Below are 19,280 nucleotides of genomic sequence, written 5' to 3'. Positions count from 1 at the left end.
TGTCCTTAGGTTAGTTAGGTTTAAGTAGTTCTAAGTTCTAGGGGACTGATGACCATAGATGTTAAGTCCCATAGTGCTCAGAGCCATTTGAACCACTGCTGCTTGCACAATACCTCAATCTTGACTTTCGTCTGTATCACGCGAACCTCCAGAATTTGGTCGACAGATATGGGCTTGTTCCACAGACAAAGTTTAAAATCTGTGACACAACACTTATTGTGCCCAACATGTGCAGCAATCCGTAGGTACGTCCATCTAGCTTCCGAAAGTACAACAGTGCGTCCCCATCCAAATGGCTGAAACTGTTCAACAGGAGTACTTACGCATCGGCAGGGAATAATTGTAGCCTAGAATGAATGTAGCAAACACTCTTCAGCTCTAAAATGAGCATAGTTACTGCCTGCAGGGTCAAAACAGAGGATGCACAGAGAGGCCTCATGAGCGCTATCTGATGACAATGACTAATGAATCACTAAAACTACAACCCCTCAGTTTGCTCACATTATACCCTGGTTCCACTGCCACAATCCGTGAAGTTGTCCCATTTTCTTTTTCCGTCAGAGAATGTCGCTGTCAATCGCAGGCGATGCGACATATGTCAATCTGAACATGTATTCGTACAGCTAATATTTTATTTCTAACCGAACGCTACAATTAATTTTTTCGAATAAGATACGGTAGCAGAATTAAAAGTCTGTTTCGAATTTGGAAATTTTGCACAATGTTCAAGTTAGACTTATGTAAATGCTTACCCAGGTGGCTGACAACGACAGCAGCGTACCCTTCCGTGCACCCAGGCTGAGTGCGACCTCCGTTGGGATAGAAGTCAGCGTGGCCCAGCGGTCGCAGCAAACCGAAACCTTCTGCCCAGGTACGACTACCATCGGTATGAATAATATCAACATATGCTGCGTCACTGGTATCTAGCTTGCGGTACGACTGTAGCAGCAGACTGCTTTTGTAAATCGGTGAAGCTGGATCGAGACCTAAAAGTATGAAAGAGGTATACATTAAAAAAATAACAATGTTTATGTTTCAGTTACTACTTACGGGTTCTGTAGAGGTGTAGTACAACGCAATGTTTCAAGATCTGTGAGCAAATACAGGGCTATTACAAATGATTGAAGCGATTTCATAAATTCACTGTAGCTCCATTCATTGACATATGGTCACGACACACGACAGATACGTAGAAAAACTCATAAAGTTTTGTTCGGCTGAAGCCGCACTTCAGGTTTCTGCCGTCAGAGCGCTCGAGAGCGCAGTGAGACAAAATGGCGACAGGAGCCGAGAAAGCATATGTCGTGCTTGAAATGCACTCACATCAGTCAGTCATAACAGTGCAACGACACTTCAGGACGAAGTTCAACAAAGATCCACCAACTGCTAACTCCATTCGGCGATGGTATGCGCAGTTTAAAGCTTCTGGATGCCTCTGTAAGGGGAAATCGACGGGTCGGCCTGCAGTGAGCGAAGAAACGGTTGAACGCGTGCGGGCAAGTTTCACGCGTAGCCCGCGGAAAATTGGCTCATGCCACAACTGGAGACCGACAGCGCCGACTTCATCTTTCAACAGGATGGTGCCCCACCGCACTTCCATCATGATGTTCGGCATTTCTTAAACGGGAGATTGGAAAACCGATGGATCGGTCGTGGTGGAGATCGTGATCAGCAATTCGTGTCATGGTCTCCACGCTCTCCCGACTTAACCCCGTGTGATTTCTTTCTGTGGGGTTATGTGAAAGATTCAGTGTTTAAACCTCCTCTACCAAGAAACGTGGCAGAACTGCGAGCTCGCATCAACGATGCTTTCGAACTCATTGATGGGGACATGCTGCGCCGAGTGTGGGAGGAACTTGATTATCGGCTTGATGTCTGCCGAATCACTAAAGGGGCACATATCGAACATTTGTGAATGCCTAAAAAAGCTTTTTGAGTTTTTGTATGTGTGTGCAAAGAATTGTGAAAATATCTCAATTAATAAAGTTATTGTAGAGTTGTGAAATCGCTTCAATCATTTGTAATAACCCTGTAGATGGTTTTCATGATAATGTCAGATAGATAAGTTGACAATATACAGGTTTGTTCAAAGTGGAGGCCATGCCAGAAAATAAAGTGAGGTAGAAGCTGTGTGCTCTAAAAACACACACATTTGTCACCGAGGTTATAAGACTGCCTTCCTAACATCGTGCTGATTCACATGTAACGCACAAAGCGGCTCCAATTCGTCACGCCTCGTAGGCAATGGTCGGAGGCCTCAGATGTCAACACGCAATTCACGCAGCTCCTGCTGCTTACCTGAATTTGGATGGTGGACCCTCGATATGGTGATATCCTGCAAATTTGGTGGCCAAGACACAGACTCCAATTCACAGGCACATTCTTCCTACCACTGTAGTCCGAGTCTGACGTTGGTGAACGTTCCCCTGGAAAATACGATGACTAGTGGTGAAGCTGACTACACGGAGGGACGCACGTGGTCATTAATAACGTCGGCGTTGCACGTAGTTTTCATTATACTCTCTGCAGTTCAACAACTTAAGGTGTTCGGCCACGCGGGGTAGCGGCGCGGTCTTTGGCGCCTTGTCACAGTTCGCGCGGCTGCCTCAGTAGGAGGTTCGAGTGCTCCCACGGGCGTGGATGTGTGTGTTGTCCTCAGCGTATGTTAGTTTAAGTTAAATTACGTAGTGTGTAAGCCTAGGGACCAATGACCTCAGCAGTTTGGTCCCATAGGAACTTACCACAAATTTCCAAAAAATTTTAAGGTATTCGGTGTGCTCCGAAGTATTTGTACTTCCCATAGCACAGCACTTTACTGTCGTTTATTCTGAAAAACAGAGTACACAAGCCTCTGTCACTCACGGTCATGAATTAAACATAGACCTCAGAATTTTTCCGTCTACTAGCATCTTTTCTTTCCTACCCGGGAGTAGATAGAAACAAGTTTCATGATCACTCGCCCACGCAGTGACTCGGAGACTAGTGAAACACACAAGCAGTTCCAGATGATGTTTCGTGACAGGTATCACGTAGTGAACGGCCGGCCAGATACTAATTCCAGAACTCATGGATGGTTGTCGTAAAGCGCGACAAATCCATGCAGAGAGTAATACAAAATCGAGAACAATAAACAACCACAATCGGCCTCTGAATAGGTATGACGCGATAACTGTATCTTCATAGGACGCAAGAGAGAGTCTGAGCCGCCTCCGACTGCAGTATTTAATAATACGTAGCATCACCCCTGAGACCATGATCAACACACGAGTCCGTTACTCCCTCCTCGGTCCCGCGACACAACCTACTCGACTGGACACCTCGAGTACCTCTGACTGCTTCTCGATATCGATATTTGAGCGGACCAGGCTATTTGAATCGCTATCAAATACCAAATTAATCCTCTTTCATTCACATTCGACAGGTACTAATGGCAGCATTATGTGAACACCAGACGATTTTCGCAGTTTCCATGACAGCCCGCCCTTTGAGAAAATCGATTCAGGTAGAAGAGTCCCTCAATCTCTGCACAACGAGTAAGTCGAAACATTTTCCTGTATCCTTATTTCCTTCTCTTCTATCCTTTTTTACCTTTTCTGTCTCCGTTCTATCTTTCTCCTCATTCCCTTCTTCTTCTATTCCTTTCTCATTCGTATTTTGATAGGGACCTTAGAGTCATAGTCGATGTACACATGGCTCTGAATGATGTACTAGATGTTAAATTGCTGTAATAGCCATGACTTCTGAATGCAGTATTCTTTCCATGGGTTTTCAGTAAACGCGCTGAATGCTAAAATGACTATGTCCATTCACAGGTGTCTTTGTGATTGTTGTAGAACTTTTTCAGTATAAAATATGTTGCGAGAGAGATTCTCTTTTAACTAAAAGCTCATACTGCACTTTTATGCGTTCACTCTTGAGAAAACAGATCAGGAGAAACTTAAAGCTATCGTTCGTGATCGATAAAAGCGTAGTAGCTTACGTTCCTTCATTGACTGTGCAAGATGTATGTACCTCAACTCTTTTCCTAGATGAGTTGACGAGCAAAGTGATATACAATAAATGTATACTGTGAACTAGTCATGTGATCAAGAAGGTAAAGTTGCGGAACAAGATTTGGTCTGAGCTCACGCTATCGCTCACGATATCGCTCACTACTGGTGCAGAACATGTCCATTTTTATGCCGTATTCAGATGTTATTTATTTTTAAATCTTCTCTTTTCTTGTTCACTGTAGACGTCTACCAGAATTGGATAATTCCCTCTGGACGATAAGTTTAACAGCACTGTCATACACTATAGACTTCGTGATGCATATTACGCTTTCGGAACATAGCAGAATGCGTGAAACTTCAAGTGTATCTTCGCTAGATATTGGTACTGTAAGCTTACGATTTATAGTTAAACACCTCACTGGGGAAATGAATCAATTTTTATTACACGAAAGGTTGCAGGGGAGAAACAAGACTATTTGAAGACAATAATGCCATTGCAGCTAATCTTTATGTTCGGAAGCGATAGGTGCCATATGGATGCACTTAACCTCAGCGCTACCTGCTTTTGTTTGTGTGATTATCTGGAATTCTACAACCTTTCGTCGAGAATACTAGGCTGTTGTCTGCACGGTTTTCCTCAGCTGCAGTACAGTTCCCCTTTAACGACTGATCTGTGTTTCAACAGCGTGAAATAAAATAATTTTTCCTCATCCTTTAAATGTGTGGCCATTTTCAGTCCAACCTGGATGTGAATATTAACTCGAATTCTCCCAAAGAACTGAATAATGGTCTTCACTTTAAATTAGATATATATAACCCACATATTTTCATACCTGTGATCCTCCCTAGAAGGACGTTGTGGCTCCTGAGAATGTTGCTGGCGCAAGCTGCAACATGTGCTCCCAGGCTGAATCCTATCACGTGTATCTGAGTGGGCTGAATCCCAGACTGTATCATGTGCAGCAGCAGCAGAGCAAGTTGTCTGCCTACCAACTCAGTGTTGGCCACTGCCGTGGCGTACGATGGCCCTGCAGCGCCCCGCTGCCAGTCCACAACCAATATGTTCGCGTCCACCTGTATGCAATATTATGCACAATGGTTAGTGTCCTGCTATATCCAGTCTATTCATTAATGTTGCCTGCAGCGCTATATAAATGATCGCCTATAGGTGTCTTTGTGAGTCTTAGTTTACCTTTCTTTATTGTAGCTCAGCGCCCCGTGGATGAAGAGTAACAAGCAGTGACGTGTTTGCTCTCCAAACGAACAAGTCTTTTCATGAAAAGTGAGTTTCAAAATTATCTTGATGTTATGATGATGACGACTTCTGTGTTACTCCTAGTCTAAAATGGTTATAGAAAATGGATCGTGAGAGAGAAAGTGGAAGTTGGGATGTGTGTAGAGAGCTGTTAATAAGGGTGTCGATTGGAAGAAAGGGAAAATGGATAGGGTTAAACTTACTGTTGACAACGGGCTCAATAGAGATGGAACACAAACTCGGATCGAAGACGGATAGAGAAAAAAATCTGCAGGGCTCTTCTTCAAAGGAACCACTCTAGTATTAGCCTTAAGCGATTTACAAAATGAAATGAAACAGAAAACACATAGAACATAAATCGGGGAAGCCGGACGGTGATTTGAAGCCTGCTGCTCTCTTTTGTGAGTACATTTCGCCATCACACTCGGTGGCGTGGAGTGCAGAAGGAAAGTGAACACGGAGAGGTCTGTTTGGGAATATACAGCGCTATTACAAATGATTGAAGCGATTTCATAAATTCACTGTAGCTCCATTCATTGACATATGGTCACGACACACTACAGATACGTAGAAAACTCATAAAGTTTTGTTCGGCTGAAGCCGTACTTCAGGTTTCTGCCGCCAGAGCGCTCGAGAGCGCAGTGAGACAAAATGGTGACAGGAGCCGAGAAAGCGTATGTCGTGCTTGAAATGCACTCACATCAGTCAGTCATAACAGTGCAACGACACTTCAGGACGAAGTTCAACAAAGATCCACCAATTGATAACTCCATTCGGCGATGGTATGCGCAGTTTAAAGCTTCTGGATGCCTCTGTAAGGGGAAATCAACGGGTCGGCCTGCAGTGAGCGAAGAAACGGTTGAACGCGTGCGGGCAAGTTTCACGCGTAGCCCGCGGAAGTCGACGAATAAAGCAAGCAGGGAGCTAAACGTACCACAGCCGACGGTTTGGAAAATCTTACGGAAAAGGTTAAAGCAGAAGCCTTACCGTTTACAATTGCTACAAGCCCTGACACCCGTTGACAAAGTCAAACGCTTTGAATTTTCGGCGCGGTTGCAACAGCTCATGGAAGAGGATGCGTTCAGTGCGAAACTTGGATTCAGTGACGAAGCAACATTATTACTTAATGGTGAAGTGAACAGACACAATGTGCGAATCTGGGCGGTAGAGAATCCTCACGCATTCGTGCAGCAAATTCGCAATTAACCGAAAGTTAACGTGTTTTGTGCAATCTCACGGTTTAAAGTTTACGGCCCCTTTTTCTTCTGCGAGAAAAACGTTACAGGACGCGTGTATCTGGACATGCTGGAAAATTGGCTCATGCCACAACTGGAGACCGACAGCGCCGACTTCATCTTTCAACAGGATGGTGCTCCACCGCACTTCAATCATGATGTTCGGCATTTCTTAAACAGGAGATTGGAAAATCGATGGATCGGTCGTGGTGGAGATCATGATCAGCAATTCATGTCATGGCCTCCACGCTCTCCCGACTTAACCACATGCGATTTCTTTCTGTGGGGTTATGTGAAAGATTCAGTGTTTAAACCTCATCTACCAAGAAACGTGCCAGAACTGCGAGCTCGCATCAACGATGCTTTCGAAGTCATTGATGGGAACATGCTGCGCCGAGTGTGGGAGGAACTTGATTATCGGCTTGATGTCTGCCGAATCACTAAAGGGGCACATATCGAACACTTGTGTGTGCCTAAAAAAACTTTTTGAGTTTTCGTATGTGTGTGCAAAGCATTGTGAAAATATCTCAAATAATAAAGTTATTGTAGAGCTGTGAAATCGCTTCAATCATTTGTAATAACCCTGTACATCCACATCCATGTTCTGAAAATCACTGTGAAGTGCATGACGCCATTGGACCACGTATTGGGGTTTCTTCCTGTTCCATTTAAATATGGAGCGCAGTTAAATTCTGCTGTAATTAGTCTAATCTTGTCGTCGCAGCTTTACGTATGTACTGCAGTAGATTCTTCACTTAACACTGGTTCTGGATCTTTCCTAATCAGGCTTTCGCGGGAGAGTTGGCTTCTATCTTCGGAAGTCTGCCAGTTCAGATAGTTCAACGTGCTCTCACGTCAGTCGAATAAACTGTAACAATTCATGCTGCCCTTCTTTGCGAACGTCTGCTACTTGGTTTACCTACTACTGAGCCTATGGGACCACTTCACTTCACATATTCACAGATTGCTACAACCAGGCATTTGCATGCTTTGAACGAATCAAGTTGTGACACATTGGCATTTTAGTAATTGGATACCATTTTTCTGAGTATTCTGAGGTGCTCCATTTCACGTTTCTGAACGTTTAAAGCAAGTTTTCAACATCTGAATCACTTTGAAATCTTATCAAGATCTGCCTGAATATTTGTGCATCTTTTTTCACATTTTACTTTATTGTATACAACTGCATCATCTGTCAATGTCTGTGTTCACTATTATTGTTGTTGGCCAAACCATTAATATACAACATTAACATCAAGGATCCTAATTCACTTTCCAGGAACACGCTTGACTTCACTTCTACTTCTGTCGTTGATACTCTGTTCATGCTGCGTTCTTTCTACGGAGAAATCATCAGTTCAGTAACTTCTTTCCCTTGATATCCCGTATGACTATACTTTCGTTAATAAACGTTGATGTGGTACTGAGCAAAATGGCTTTTGGAAGGTATAAATACATCATCCACCTGATTGCCTTCATCGATGGCTTTCTGAGTGTCATGTGAGAAAAGGGCGAGTTGGTGAGCGATGTTTTCGTAATTCATAATGGTTGACCTGGAGAAGGCGATTCTGTACGAGGTACTGAAATATTATTATTATTATTATTAATTTTGGCATCTGAGCAGGACTCATACAGCCATCATCGCACATGTATGTTTTAACACATCAAAGAGCAACGTACACATTGGATTTGATACAATCCACATCATCAAAAATATAGAATTATTGTAGAATCATGTTAGAATTTGACCTTCTCTTCCAGCAAAAGGCGATATATTCTCAAAGCTGCCAAGCAGAGCAGAATGGTGATAGTAATACATATCGACAAATAGCACCCGATGGTGACAAAGCGTTTAGAAGACGGCTTGTAGTGTTGTATCTGTTGATGTAGCCAAAAAAGATGTGATTGAAAAAATCCTCTCCTTCACCGCATCGCGGCAGACATGTGGCTAAGACTGTATCATATATGGATTACGCTTGTCTTTGTTTTGGATCAGCGCAGGGCACATGTCTAAGATGATTATACAAATGTCAGTACAAATCACTTAGAGTATGCCTGGGAGCAATGTAGCATACACCGACTTACGCTCTTTTAGTTGAAGCAAATGAGCCTCCCCTACATCTACGTCGCGACTACCTACGTGCCAAATTTTTACGCAAACGGTCGCAGCTCTCACAAGACCTCGCCACACAGCATTAAGTAGCAGCCATGACTGAATGTGAGACGCCTTGTAGCGTTCGTTAAGTCTTTTGGAGCATAGACTTTTCTCGTGTCCGAATTTAGGAATCAACTCCTGGTTCACTTTTCTAGATCTTTGTCTTTGTATTTAGAGGCCTCCTGCCACTCTGGTTTCCATTTCACTCTGTTGATTTAATAACGTTTATAATATCTGTAACTAGAAGTTCCGTGTGTCCCATCGCTCTGCCAAGAACGGCTGCTTTGGATAGCTTACTTACTGTTTCATTGTGAGGTATGCCACAGTTCGCTTTAACCCCGGACATGGGACATGGTAACTTCCTGATTCCTATTTGACATTTGACTCATGGTGTCCTATGCTATTGGAGTTTTGGATCTTCCGCTGTGCAGATGTATTAATAGTTCTACCGCTGATTTGGAATCGGAAACGATAATGAACACAGAACCCAAGCAAAACGATATCCATTTTCATTCCTCGAAGCGTCGGTATTGATGAATCTTGCGTTATTATGTTTGGAGATGTACTCTGTCAAAATGCAATTATTAGAATAATCACATTCAAAGTCTAGGTTAAATACAATTTGTAGTTCCGATACACTGGTACGGTAGTCTGCTTCAAAGCAGAGTAATCTTTGAGCAGGTAGGCTTCATTTTAGAAATGGACTGGTATCTACGTATCTACATCTACACCATACTCAGCAAGCCACTTAATGGTGTGTGACGGAGGGCACTTTCGGTACCACTATCTGATCCCTCCAACCCTGTTCCACTCGCGAATAGTGCGTAAGAAGAATGATTGCCGGAAAGCCTCTGTACTGGCTCTAATTTCTCGAATTTTCTCCTCGTGGTCAATATGCGAGATGTATGTGGTGAGGAGATGGGGGGGGGGGGGGGGGGGGGGGAAGTAATATGTTGTCTGACTCCTCCTGAAAAGTGTTGTCCCGAAATTTCAATAGTAAGTCTCTCCATGATGCACAACGTCTTTCTTGTAACGTCTGCCAATGGGGTTTGTTTAGTATCTCCGTAACGCTCTCTCGCCAGCTCAACGATCCCGTGACGAAACGTGCCGCTCTTCGTTCGATCTTCTCTATCACCTCTCTCAGTGCTACCTGATGGGGATGCCAGATAGATGAGCAATACTCAAGAATCGGTCGAACAAGCACTTTTTAAACCACTTCTTTTGTGGATGAATTACATTTCCTTAAGATTCTTCCGCTGAATGTGGGTCTTGTGTCTGCTTTTCCCACTACCTGTTTTATATGGTCATTTCACTTAAGGTCACTCTGGATAGTTACGCCTAGATATTTTACGGCAGACGCTGTCTCCAGCTGTTTGTCATCAATAGTGTAGCTGTACAGTAGTGGATTTCTTTTCCTATGTATGCGCAATACGCTACATTTATTTACGTTAAGGGTCAACTGCCAGAGTCTGCACCATTCATCAATTCTCTGCAGGTCGTTCTGCAAATTCTTACAGTCTTCTGCCGTTGCTACTTTGGTTTAAACAACTGCATCATCTGCAAATAGCCTTAAAGAGCATCCAACGCTTTCTACTATATAATTTTTATATATATATATATTGTGAGCAGCAACGGTCCTATCACACTTCCTTGTGGTACTCCGGATGTTACCTTTACCTCTGTCGATTTAGTTCTGTTATGAACGACGTGTTGAGTTCTATCTGCAAGAAAGTCTTGAATACAATCGCAGGTCTGCTCCGATACTCCGTAAGCTGGGTTTTGTTTTCATTAAATGGCAATGCGGGACCGTGTAAAACGCCTTACTGAAGTCAAGGAACACGGCACAGCCTGAGCGCCGTTGTCCACTGCGCTGTGCATCTCATGGAGGAACAGAGCGAGCTGAGTTTCGCAGGATCTCTGTTTGCGGGATCGATATTGATTTTTATAGAGGAGCTGTTCATTTTCCAAAATCGTAATAATTCTTGAGCATAGAAGATGTTCCATAATTCTACAACAGATTGACGTCAACGATATAGGCCCATAATTATGTGGATCTGTCTTACGGCCTTTCTTAAAAACGGGAATGACCTGCGCTTTTTTCCAGTCGTTAGGTACCTTTCGCTGCTCAAGCGATCTGCGATAAATTACTGCTAGAAAGGGAGCAAGTTCTTTCGCACAATCTTTGTAGAATCTTATAGGTATCTCATCTGGTCCTGAAGCCTTTCCACTACTAAGCGATTGTAGCTGCTTTTCAGTTCCGCGGTTGCTTACCTCAATATCTGCCATTTCGATGTTCGCAAGACGATTGAAAGGATGAACAGTGTTACGATCTTCCACGGTGAAACAACTTCGGAATACCGAATTCAGTATTTCGGCCTTCTCTCTGTTACCTTCCGTTTCGGTGCCGGTGTGGTTGGTGACTGAATGAATAGATGATTTTGACCCACTTACTGATTTTACATGTGACCAAAATTTCTTAGGGTTTTTACTCAGGTCGGTTGACAACGTCTTACTTTCAGAATCAGTGAACGCTTCTCTCATTGCTCTCCTTATGCTCATTTTCGCTTCTTTCAGCTTTTTTTGTCAGCTGGGTTTTTACTTCTCTTGAATCTAAGATGAAGCGCTCTTTGTTTACGTAGCGCTTTTCTGACACGGCTATTAAACCATGGTGGATCTTTCCCATCCCTTAAAACCCTACTCGGAACATACTTGTCTAGGGCATATTGAACGATGCCTTTGAATTTTTTCCATTTTTTCTCCACATCTTCGTCCTCATCACAGAATATTTGATGCTGACTGCTGAGATATTCTGAAATTGGTATCCTGTCACCTTTGCTGAGCAAATATATCTTCCTACCTTTCTTAACATTCCTTGTAGGACCCGTCGTCATACATGCTGTCACAGCCTTATGATGACCGATACCTTCCTCTAAGTTAACTGATTCGATAAGTTCAGGTCTGTTTGTTGCCAGGAGGTCTAAGACGTTACCCTCACGAGTTGGTTCTCTATCTGCTCAAAGTAATTTTCGGACAATGCATCCAGAACAAAGCATCACGATTCCCTGTCTCTGGCACAAGTTTTGATGGCATAACACTCCCAATCTATACCTGGCAAGTTGAAGTCACCCCCTATTACAACGACGTGATCAGGAAAATTACTAATGATATTCTGCAAGCTGTGTCTGAAGCGCTCTACAACTACAGATCCTGACCCAGGTGGTCTATAAAGCATCTGATCACCATTTTTGGCCGATCTTTGATACTCATTTTCACCCAGATTAATTCACATTCTGAATCCGTGATAACCTCGCTAGATTTTATCGAATTTTTTACTGCAATAAACACGCCGCTACCATTGGCGACTAACCTATCCTTACAATAAACATTCCAGTCTGAACTTAGGATTTCGTTGTCATTGACATCTGGCTTCAACCAGCTTTCTGTTCCCAATACTATCTGTGCATTATAACCTTCAATAAGCGATGCTAATTCTGGGACCTTTCCTTGGATGCTCCTGCAGTTTACTAAAATTGTATTAATCTTTTCTATCTCTGATCCGGAGGACCAAGATTCTCTTAGGTCGCTGTGGCTGATTTAACATGCAAATCGTGTTTGCTCTCAAGGGAGGGGTCCTTTAACCTGAAAAAGCCCCATGTGCAAGCCACACGTACACCGCTACCCTAGTAGCCGCTTCCTGCGTGTAGTGCACGCCTGACCTATTAAAATTAAAGGGAACCCTACAATTCTGCACCCGATAGCGGAGGTCGAGAAAGTCGCATCCGATACCGTCGCAGAGCCATCTGAGCCTCTGGTTTAGACCTTCTACATTCTAGTGACACCAGAGGTGTCATAGGTCTCGTCACTGGCGCTCCGACGTCACCGCAACCTCGAGCATTAGCTAGAAGCTTGTCTACGGTAGCCAACGCAGCTTCCAGCTGTCAACTCTCCTTGTGTCCGTTCACAACTAGCACAGTCCCTAGCCTTATCATACTGTGTATAAAATACAAATAAGATTTCAAATGGCGCTACTGAGGTTGAAAATATACCAAAGGAGAAGGAAGTAACACTAAAATTTGGTGTGCAGATTTCTCACTGAACTCTGAGACCGCAAGCTATTAAACAGAACTAAATTCCTCTACACGGAAAATTTACACTACGAAGCTGCCCTAAACAAAAGATATTCTCAAGACTTACGCAAAAACAAAAACCACGATTGATTTTCTAACCACTAGTCTACACAGCAAAATACACACGTACAGTTCACTTCTTTGCAGAAGCACGTGAGCAAAAAAACAAAGACTAAATTAATTTACAGTTTATCACACAAGTGCTGCTGCTGCTCTGCTGCGCGTCCTCTCGGCTTAGCGGCTGCCGCTACAACAAGACGAGGAAGACTTTTATTGAGCCAGTATCTGGACATATGGCACAACGCCATTGAGGTATAGACTATAGACATCTTGTAATACCTGTCCTTCCACATCAGGCTCCGAAAGTCACTTAACAATATGTGCCGAGGTCTTGGCGGACTGCAACCGTTTGAATAAAAATTTCGCACGCAGGTATTCGCGACGTAGATGTAGTGGAGACTGATTTGCTTCAACTAGCAGAGCGATGGTCGGTGTACACTACATTGTCCCCAGGCATAATCTAAGTGCTTTGTACTGATATTTGTCTAATCGTATTAGACATGTGCCCGGCGCTGTTCCAAAATAAAAACAAGCGTAATCCATCTATGGGTGTACCAAAAACACGATACGGTCTTAGCCCCGTGTCTGCATCCGCTCCACAGCTCACATCCATGATAATTCATAGTACATTAACGGACTTTTCGCAGTTTGCGACAAATTGTGTAATATATGTCTTCCACCGAAGATTGCGGTCGCTATGGAGTAAGAGATATTTGACTGCTGTCTTACGTTTGAGTTCAGAATATGTTCTAAGATTCTACAACAGATGGATACCAGTGACACTGGGGGGTAATTCTGTGAATCACTTCTGATACCATTTTTTAGACGGTTTTGACCTATGAATTCTTCCAACAACTGGGAACAATTTTTGTCCAAGGTATTAACAGTATGTTATTGTTAAAACGGGGGCGAATTTAGTTGCAAATTTTGCGTAGAATATGACAGGGATTTCATGGAGCCCTGAAGTGTTGTTCAGTTTTAGTGACTGCAGCTGTTTTTCAACGCCATTGACTCTAATTTCTATATCACTTGGCTTTGCAGTGGTACGAGATTTAAACTGGGACAGTACTACATTTTTATTTGCATAGCAGCATTTGAAAACAAATTTCAGCGTCTCTTATTTTGTTTTTCTACCCCTTGTTTCGATACCTGCCGAGGGCCTTGCCGCAGTGGCAACACCGGTTCCTGTCAGATCATCGAAGTTAAGCGCTGTCGGGCCTGGCTAGCTATTGGATGGATCACCGTCCAATCTGCCGAGCGCTGTTGCCAAGCAGGGTGCACTCAGCCCTCGCGCCCGGGTTCCCGGGTTCGATTCCCGGCGGGGTCAGGGATTTTCTCTGCCTCGTGATGACTGGGTGTTGTGTGATGTCCTTAGGTTAGTCAGGTTTAAGTAGTTCTAAGTTCTAGAGGACTGATGATGTTAAGTCCCATAGTGCTCAGAGCCATTTGAACCATTTTGAAGCCACTCAGCCCTTGTGAGACCAGTTGAGGAGCTACTTGATGAGGAAGTAACGGCTCCGGTCACGAAAACTGACAACGGCCGAGAAAGGGTGTACCGACCTCATGCCCCTCCATCTCCGCATCCAGTGACACCTGTGGGCTGAGTACGACACGGAGGCCGGTCGGTCCCGTTGGGCCAAGTTTAGTTTAGCTAGTTGCGATTCCTGTGTCGTCTATGAGTATCTAGACACTAACTCTGGGGCTACAATAAGCTTGTACATATCACCAAAATTTATTTGGGTTTTGTGAGAGGTTCATGGATAATATTCTGCTACGGTACGGTTAGTCATTGAAGGCTTCATTCATTGCCCTTTTAACAGCCAAACACATTAAATGTAGTATCTCTCTGTCCGTGCCCAATGTAATGTTTTACAGCAGTTGTGCTGTGGCCTCTGTTTCTTTAGAAGTTTCGTTACAGTAACTGCATGAATTCCACGGAAGGTCCCTCTCAGCATGAACTGTTCTAATAGGTATGTATCTAACAAGTGCTTGATCCACCGAGCTTCTAAGCTTGAGCCACAGTTCCCCTACATGCTTCTACCCAGAGCTAAAAGTTCCGTGTTCCTCCTTGAGATATGACAATGCTGCCTCTTTATCTACTTTACTTGAATATGTAAATCTTTCCACTGCTTTCAATTGCCCTACATACATTGGTAATCATTGTTTCTACGCCTGTTTCATGGTCACTGACACCAATGATTTAGCGGGATATCTTGTCATGCCCACCACTTATAAAACTGTAATTATGCTCCAATGATAGCAGTCTTACAGGGGAACGGACATATATCCGTATATATTAGGAAGGTGAGATTTCCTCAAACGTTCACGGTTACATCTGGGAATGCGTTTGGTCCGAATTACACATTTACGCTCAGTCTTGATGCTGAGCCTTACCAAAAGAATATCGGATGCAGCATCAATTTTTATCTCCGTTGATTTGAGTTGCTTGTCTGTTGCGAGGAGTACACCATCACCTCTATCCTTTCGATAAACTCTTACAATGAAGAGCCAAAGAAACTGGTACACCTGCCTAATATCGTGTAGGGCCAACACGAGGCGCAGAAGTGCCGCAATACGACGTGAAATGGACTCGACTAATAACTGAAGAGAGTCGTTCAACGTGACAGAATTGCAGCATATTTCAATGCTGGACCATCAACAAGTGTGAGCGTGCGAACCATTCAACGAAATATCATCGATATGGCCTTTCGGAGTCGAGGGCGTACGCATGTACTCTTGATGAGTGCACGACACAAAGCTTTACGCCTCGCCTGGGCCCGTCAACACCGACATGGAACTTACACCATGAATCCTGTATGGCCGTCCATAAATCCGTAAGAATACGAGGGGGTGGAGATCGCTTCTGAACAGCACATTGCAACGCATCCCATATATGCTCAATAATGTTAGTGTCTGGAGATTTTGGCGTCCAGTGGAAGTGTCTAAACTGAGAAGAGTGTTCCTGGAGCCACTCTTTAACAATCTGGATGCATGGGGTGTCGCATCGTCCTGCTGGAATTGCCCAAGTCCGTCGGAATGCACAATCAACATGAATGGATGCAGGTGATAAGATAGGATGTTTACATATGTGTCACCTGTCAGAGTCGTATCTAGACGTATCAGGGGTCCCATATCACTCCAGCTGCACATGAGCCACGCCATTACAGAGCCTCCACCAACTTGAACAGTCCCCTGCTGACATGCAGGGTCCATAGATTCATCAGGTTGTCCCCATACCCGTACATGTCCATCCACTCGATACAATTTTAGACGATACTCGTCCGACCAGGCAACATGTTTCCAGTCATCAACAGTCCATTGTCGGTGTTGACGGGCCCAGGCGAGGCGTAAAGCTTTGTGTCGTGCACTCATCAAGGGTACATGCGTACGCCCTCGACTCCGAAAGCCCATATCGATGATATTTCGTTGAATGGTTCGCACGCTGACACTTGTTGATGGTCCAACATTGAAATCTGTTGCAATGTGAGGAAGGGTTGCCCTTCTGTCACGTTGAACGACTCTCTTCAGTCGTCGTTGGCCCCTTTCTTGCAGGATTTTTTCCGACCGCACTGATGTCGGAGATTTGATGTTTTATCGGATTCCTGATATTCACGGTACACTCGTGAAAAATTCGTACAGGAAAATTCACACTTCATCACTACCTCGGAGATGCTGTGTCCCATCGCTCGTGCGCCGACTATAACATCACGTTCAGACTCACTAAAATTTTGATAACCTGCCATTGTAGCAGCAGTAACCGATCTAACAACTGCGCCAGACACTTGTCTTATATAGGCATCGCCGACCGCAGCGCTGTATTATTCCTGTTTACATATCTCTGAATTTGAATACGCATCCCTATACCAGTTTCTTCGGCGCTTCAGTGTAGGTATCACTACTGTCAGTTTCGGGTTTTAGCCAGTTTTCCGCTCCTAGTGTTGCTTCACTGCTTTTTAGGACTGCTAGAAACTCTCGGACATTGTTGCGAATGCTTCGATAGCTGACCAATAGAATTTTAATACTTTCCTGTATGGAGTACATTTCTCTGTTAGTGGGACAGAATCACGCTGTACTGGGGAGGAATCAGCTGCAGTAGAACATAACTTAGCTAACTCAGGACTCTCAATAAGTTCCAAAGCACGGTAAACAATTATTAATACTGATATCCACTTGATATAAAGGAGTTTTGATACTTGGGGAGCAAAGTAACTGATGACGGTTAAAGTAGAGAAGATATAAAATGCAGACTGGCAATGGCAAGGAAAGCATGTCTGAAGAAGAGAAATTTGTTAACATCGAGTATAGATTTAAGTGTCAGGAAGTCGTTTCTGAAAGTATTTGTATGGAGTGTAGCCGTGTATGGAAGTGAAACATGTACGAAAAATAGTTTGGACAAGAAGAGAATAGCAGCTTTCGAAATGTGGTGCTACAGAAGAATGCTGAAGATTAGATGGGAAGATCACATAACTAATGATGAAGTATTGAATAGAATTGGGGAGAAGAGGAGTTTGTGGCACAACTTGACTAGCAGAAGGGATCGGTTAGTACGACATGTTCTGAGGCATCAAGGGATCATAAATTTAGCATTGGAGGGCAGCGTGGAGGGCAAAAATCGTAGAGGGAGACCAAGAGATGAATACACTATGCAGATTCAGAAGGATGTAGGTTGCAGTAAGTACTGGGAGGTGAAGAAGCTTGCACAGGATAGGGTAGTATGGAGAGCCGCATCAAACCAGTCTCAGGACTGAAGACCACAACAACAACAACAATCCACTTGATATTTGTGCGAGCTGTCCACTGTATGTTGTCAAATTCTTTATACGAGATGACATTTGTTGTACAGCGTATTACATTATATTGTCACGTAGAAGAAGGTGTAATTAGATGAATGACGAACACTAACTTCACTTAACGAAGGTTTATTCAGCACCGCACACACAAGAGCGCGTTACAGAACATTCCAGTAGAATGATTCTTGATATTTGTGTATACTTCTAGAATATCCTCGAACCGAATAAAGAAATTAAAATTTTGTAGTTCAGGAGAGTTATGAACTCACGACCCTCGAGGCAACAGTCTAATATCATAACCCCTATTCCACAGTGACGGTGCTACGCAGTGTCTTTTGCGACATTGCTCACTCTTTAAGAGAACAGCGTCTCGGTGTTACGACCTCCTAGTCCGGGAACGAGTCATCCGTCCTGCATACTCCGACTCCCAATGTCTGATTTTCGCCCTGGCGGTGATCTTCTTAGAACTTCCTTTGCCTCTACGCTCTTTGTCACCTTTCCGGTTGTTGCCTGTTGCTGGAGCTTCGAATTTACCCTGGGTTGCGGGATCCTTATAGGGCTACATTCGAAGGACGTGGACCATATCTCTGATCTTTCATTGTCTTCTGTTGGAGTCGAAATCTGCAACTTCATAAGTAACATCAGACAACTGTCGTACAACCTTATAAGGTCCAAAGTAGCGACTGTGGAGCTTCTCAGACAGACCAACCTTCCGAATGGGAGTGAAGATCCAGCCAAGGACACCAGGCTGGTAGACAACAGGGCGGTGGCTCGCGTCGTACCTTCGGCGATCGTTTTCTTGAGCCTGCAGCGTGCGGAGTCGATCTAACTGCCTAACTTCCTCAGCTCTGGTTAACACCTAGCCGATTAAGTCGTCGTCCATGTCATCAGGATGTAACGGAAACACAGTGTCCATCGCCGTAGTCGCTTCACGTCCATGCACCAGGAAAAATGGCGTAAATCCTGTGGTGTCTTGTTTGGCGGTGTTGTAGGTAAACGTCACGAAAGGTAACACTTCATCCCAGTTGGTCTGCTCAACATTGACGAACATTGATAGTATGTCGGCCAAGGTCTTATTAAGGCGTTCAGTAAGCCCGTTAGTTTGCGGATGGTAGGCAGTCGCCATGTAATGAGTAATATTGCACCGATGGTTTATCTCTGTCACAAGATTAGATTGAAAAACTTTCCCTCGATCCGTGTTTTAATACAATGTCTTCCACGATGAATTTGGCTACCTCGAATGCTTCGGTTGTTTTCACGGCTTTTGCAATGGCATAGCATGTCAGTTAATCAGTGCAAACAATAATCCATCTCTTGCCACTAGCAGACGTTGGAAATCGTCCGAGGAGGTCAATTCCAATACGCTGGAAAGGCGTTTCGGCTGGTGGAATTGGTATGAGTCGGCCAGGTGGTTTGTGAAGAACTGCCTTTCTCCTCTGGCTCTCTCGACAGTGCGACACATAGGGACGGACACTCCTAAATAAACATGGCCAAAAAAATCTCTTGCGGATCCTATCGTATGTCGTAATAGACCCTAAATGTGCGGCCTCAAGTGTGTCATGGAATTTCTCTAGAACATCTAAGTGCATGTGTGTAGGAATTACTGATAGCCACCTCTTTCCAAACGGATCAAAGATTTTCTTGCAAAGGAATCCATTAACTACCT

At 43.9% G+C, this 19,280-nt stretch overlaps 1 protein-coding gene across 1 annotated transcript in view; it reads right to left on the bottom strand.

The window, feature by feature from the left end:
- LOC126183564 (pancreatic lipase-related protein 2-like) overlaps positions 1 to 19,280 on the bottom strand; it is a 144,314-nt gene that overhangs the window by 81,364 nt on the left and 43,670 nt on the right. Inside the window, exons 4-5 of the mRNA XM_049925642.1 lie at positions 4,826 to 5,066; positions 753 to 986 (exon numbers count right to left, since the gene is read on the bottom strand). Of these exons, the coding sequence (XP_049781599.1) occupies positions 753 to 986; positions 4,826 to 5,066 (475 nt within the window). The remainder of the gene's footprint in view (positions 1 to 752; positions 987 to 4,825; positions 5,067 to 19,280) is intronic.

This window comes from Schistocerca cancellata, chromosome 4 (assembly GCF_023864275.1).
Source record: "Schistocerca cancellata isolate TAMUIC-IGC-003103 chromosome 4, iqSchCanc2.1, whole genome shotgun sequence".
Taxonomy (NCBI): Eukaryota; Metazoa; Arthropoda; class Insecta; order Orthoptera; family Acrididae; genus Schistocerca; species Schistocerca cancellata.
The sequence above is the reverse complement of the archived record's forward strand: the minus strand, read 5'-3'. Positions and strand labels throughout refer to the sequence as shown.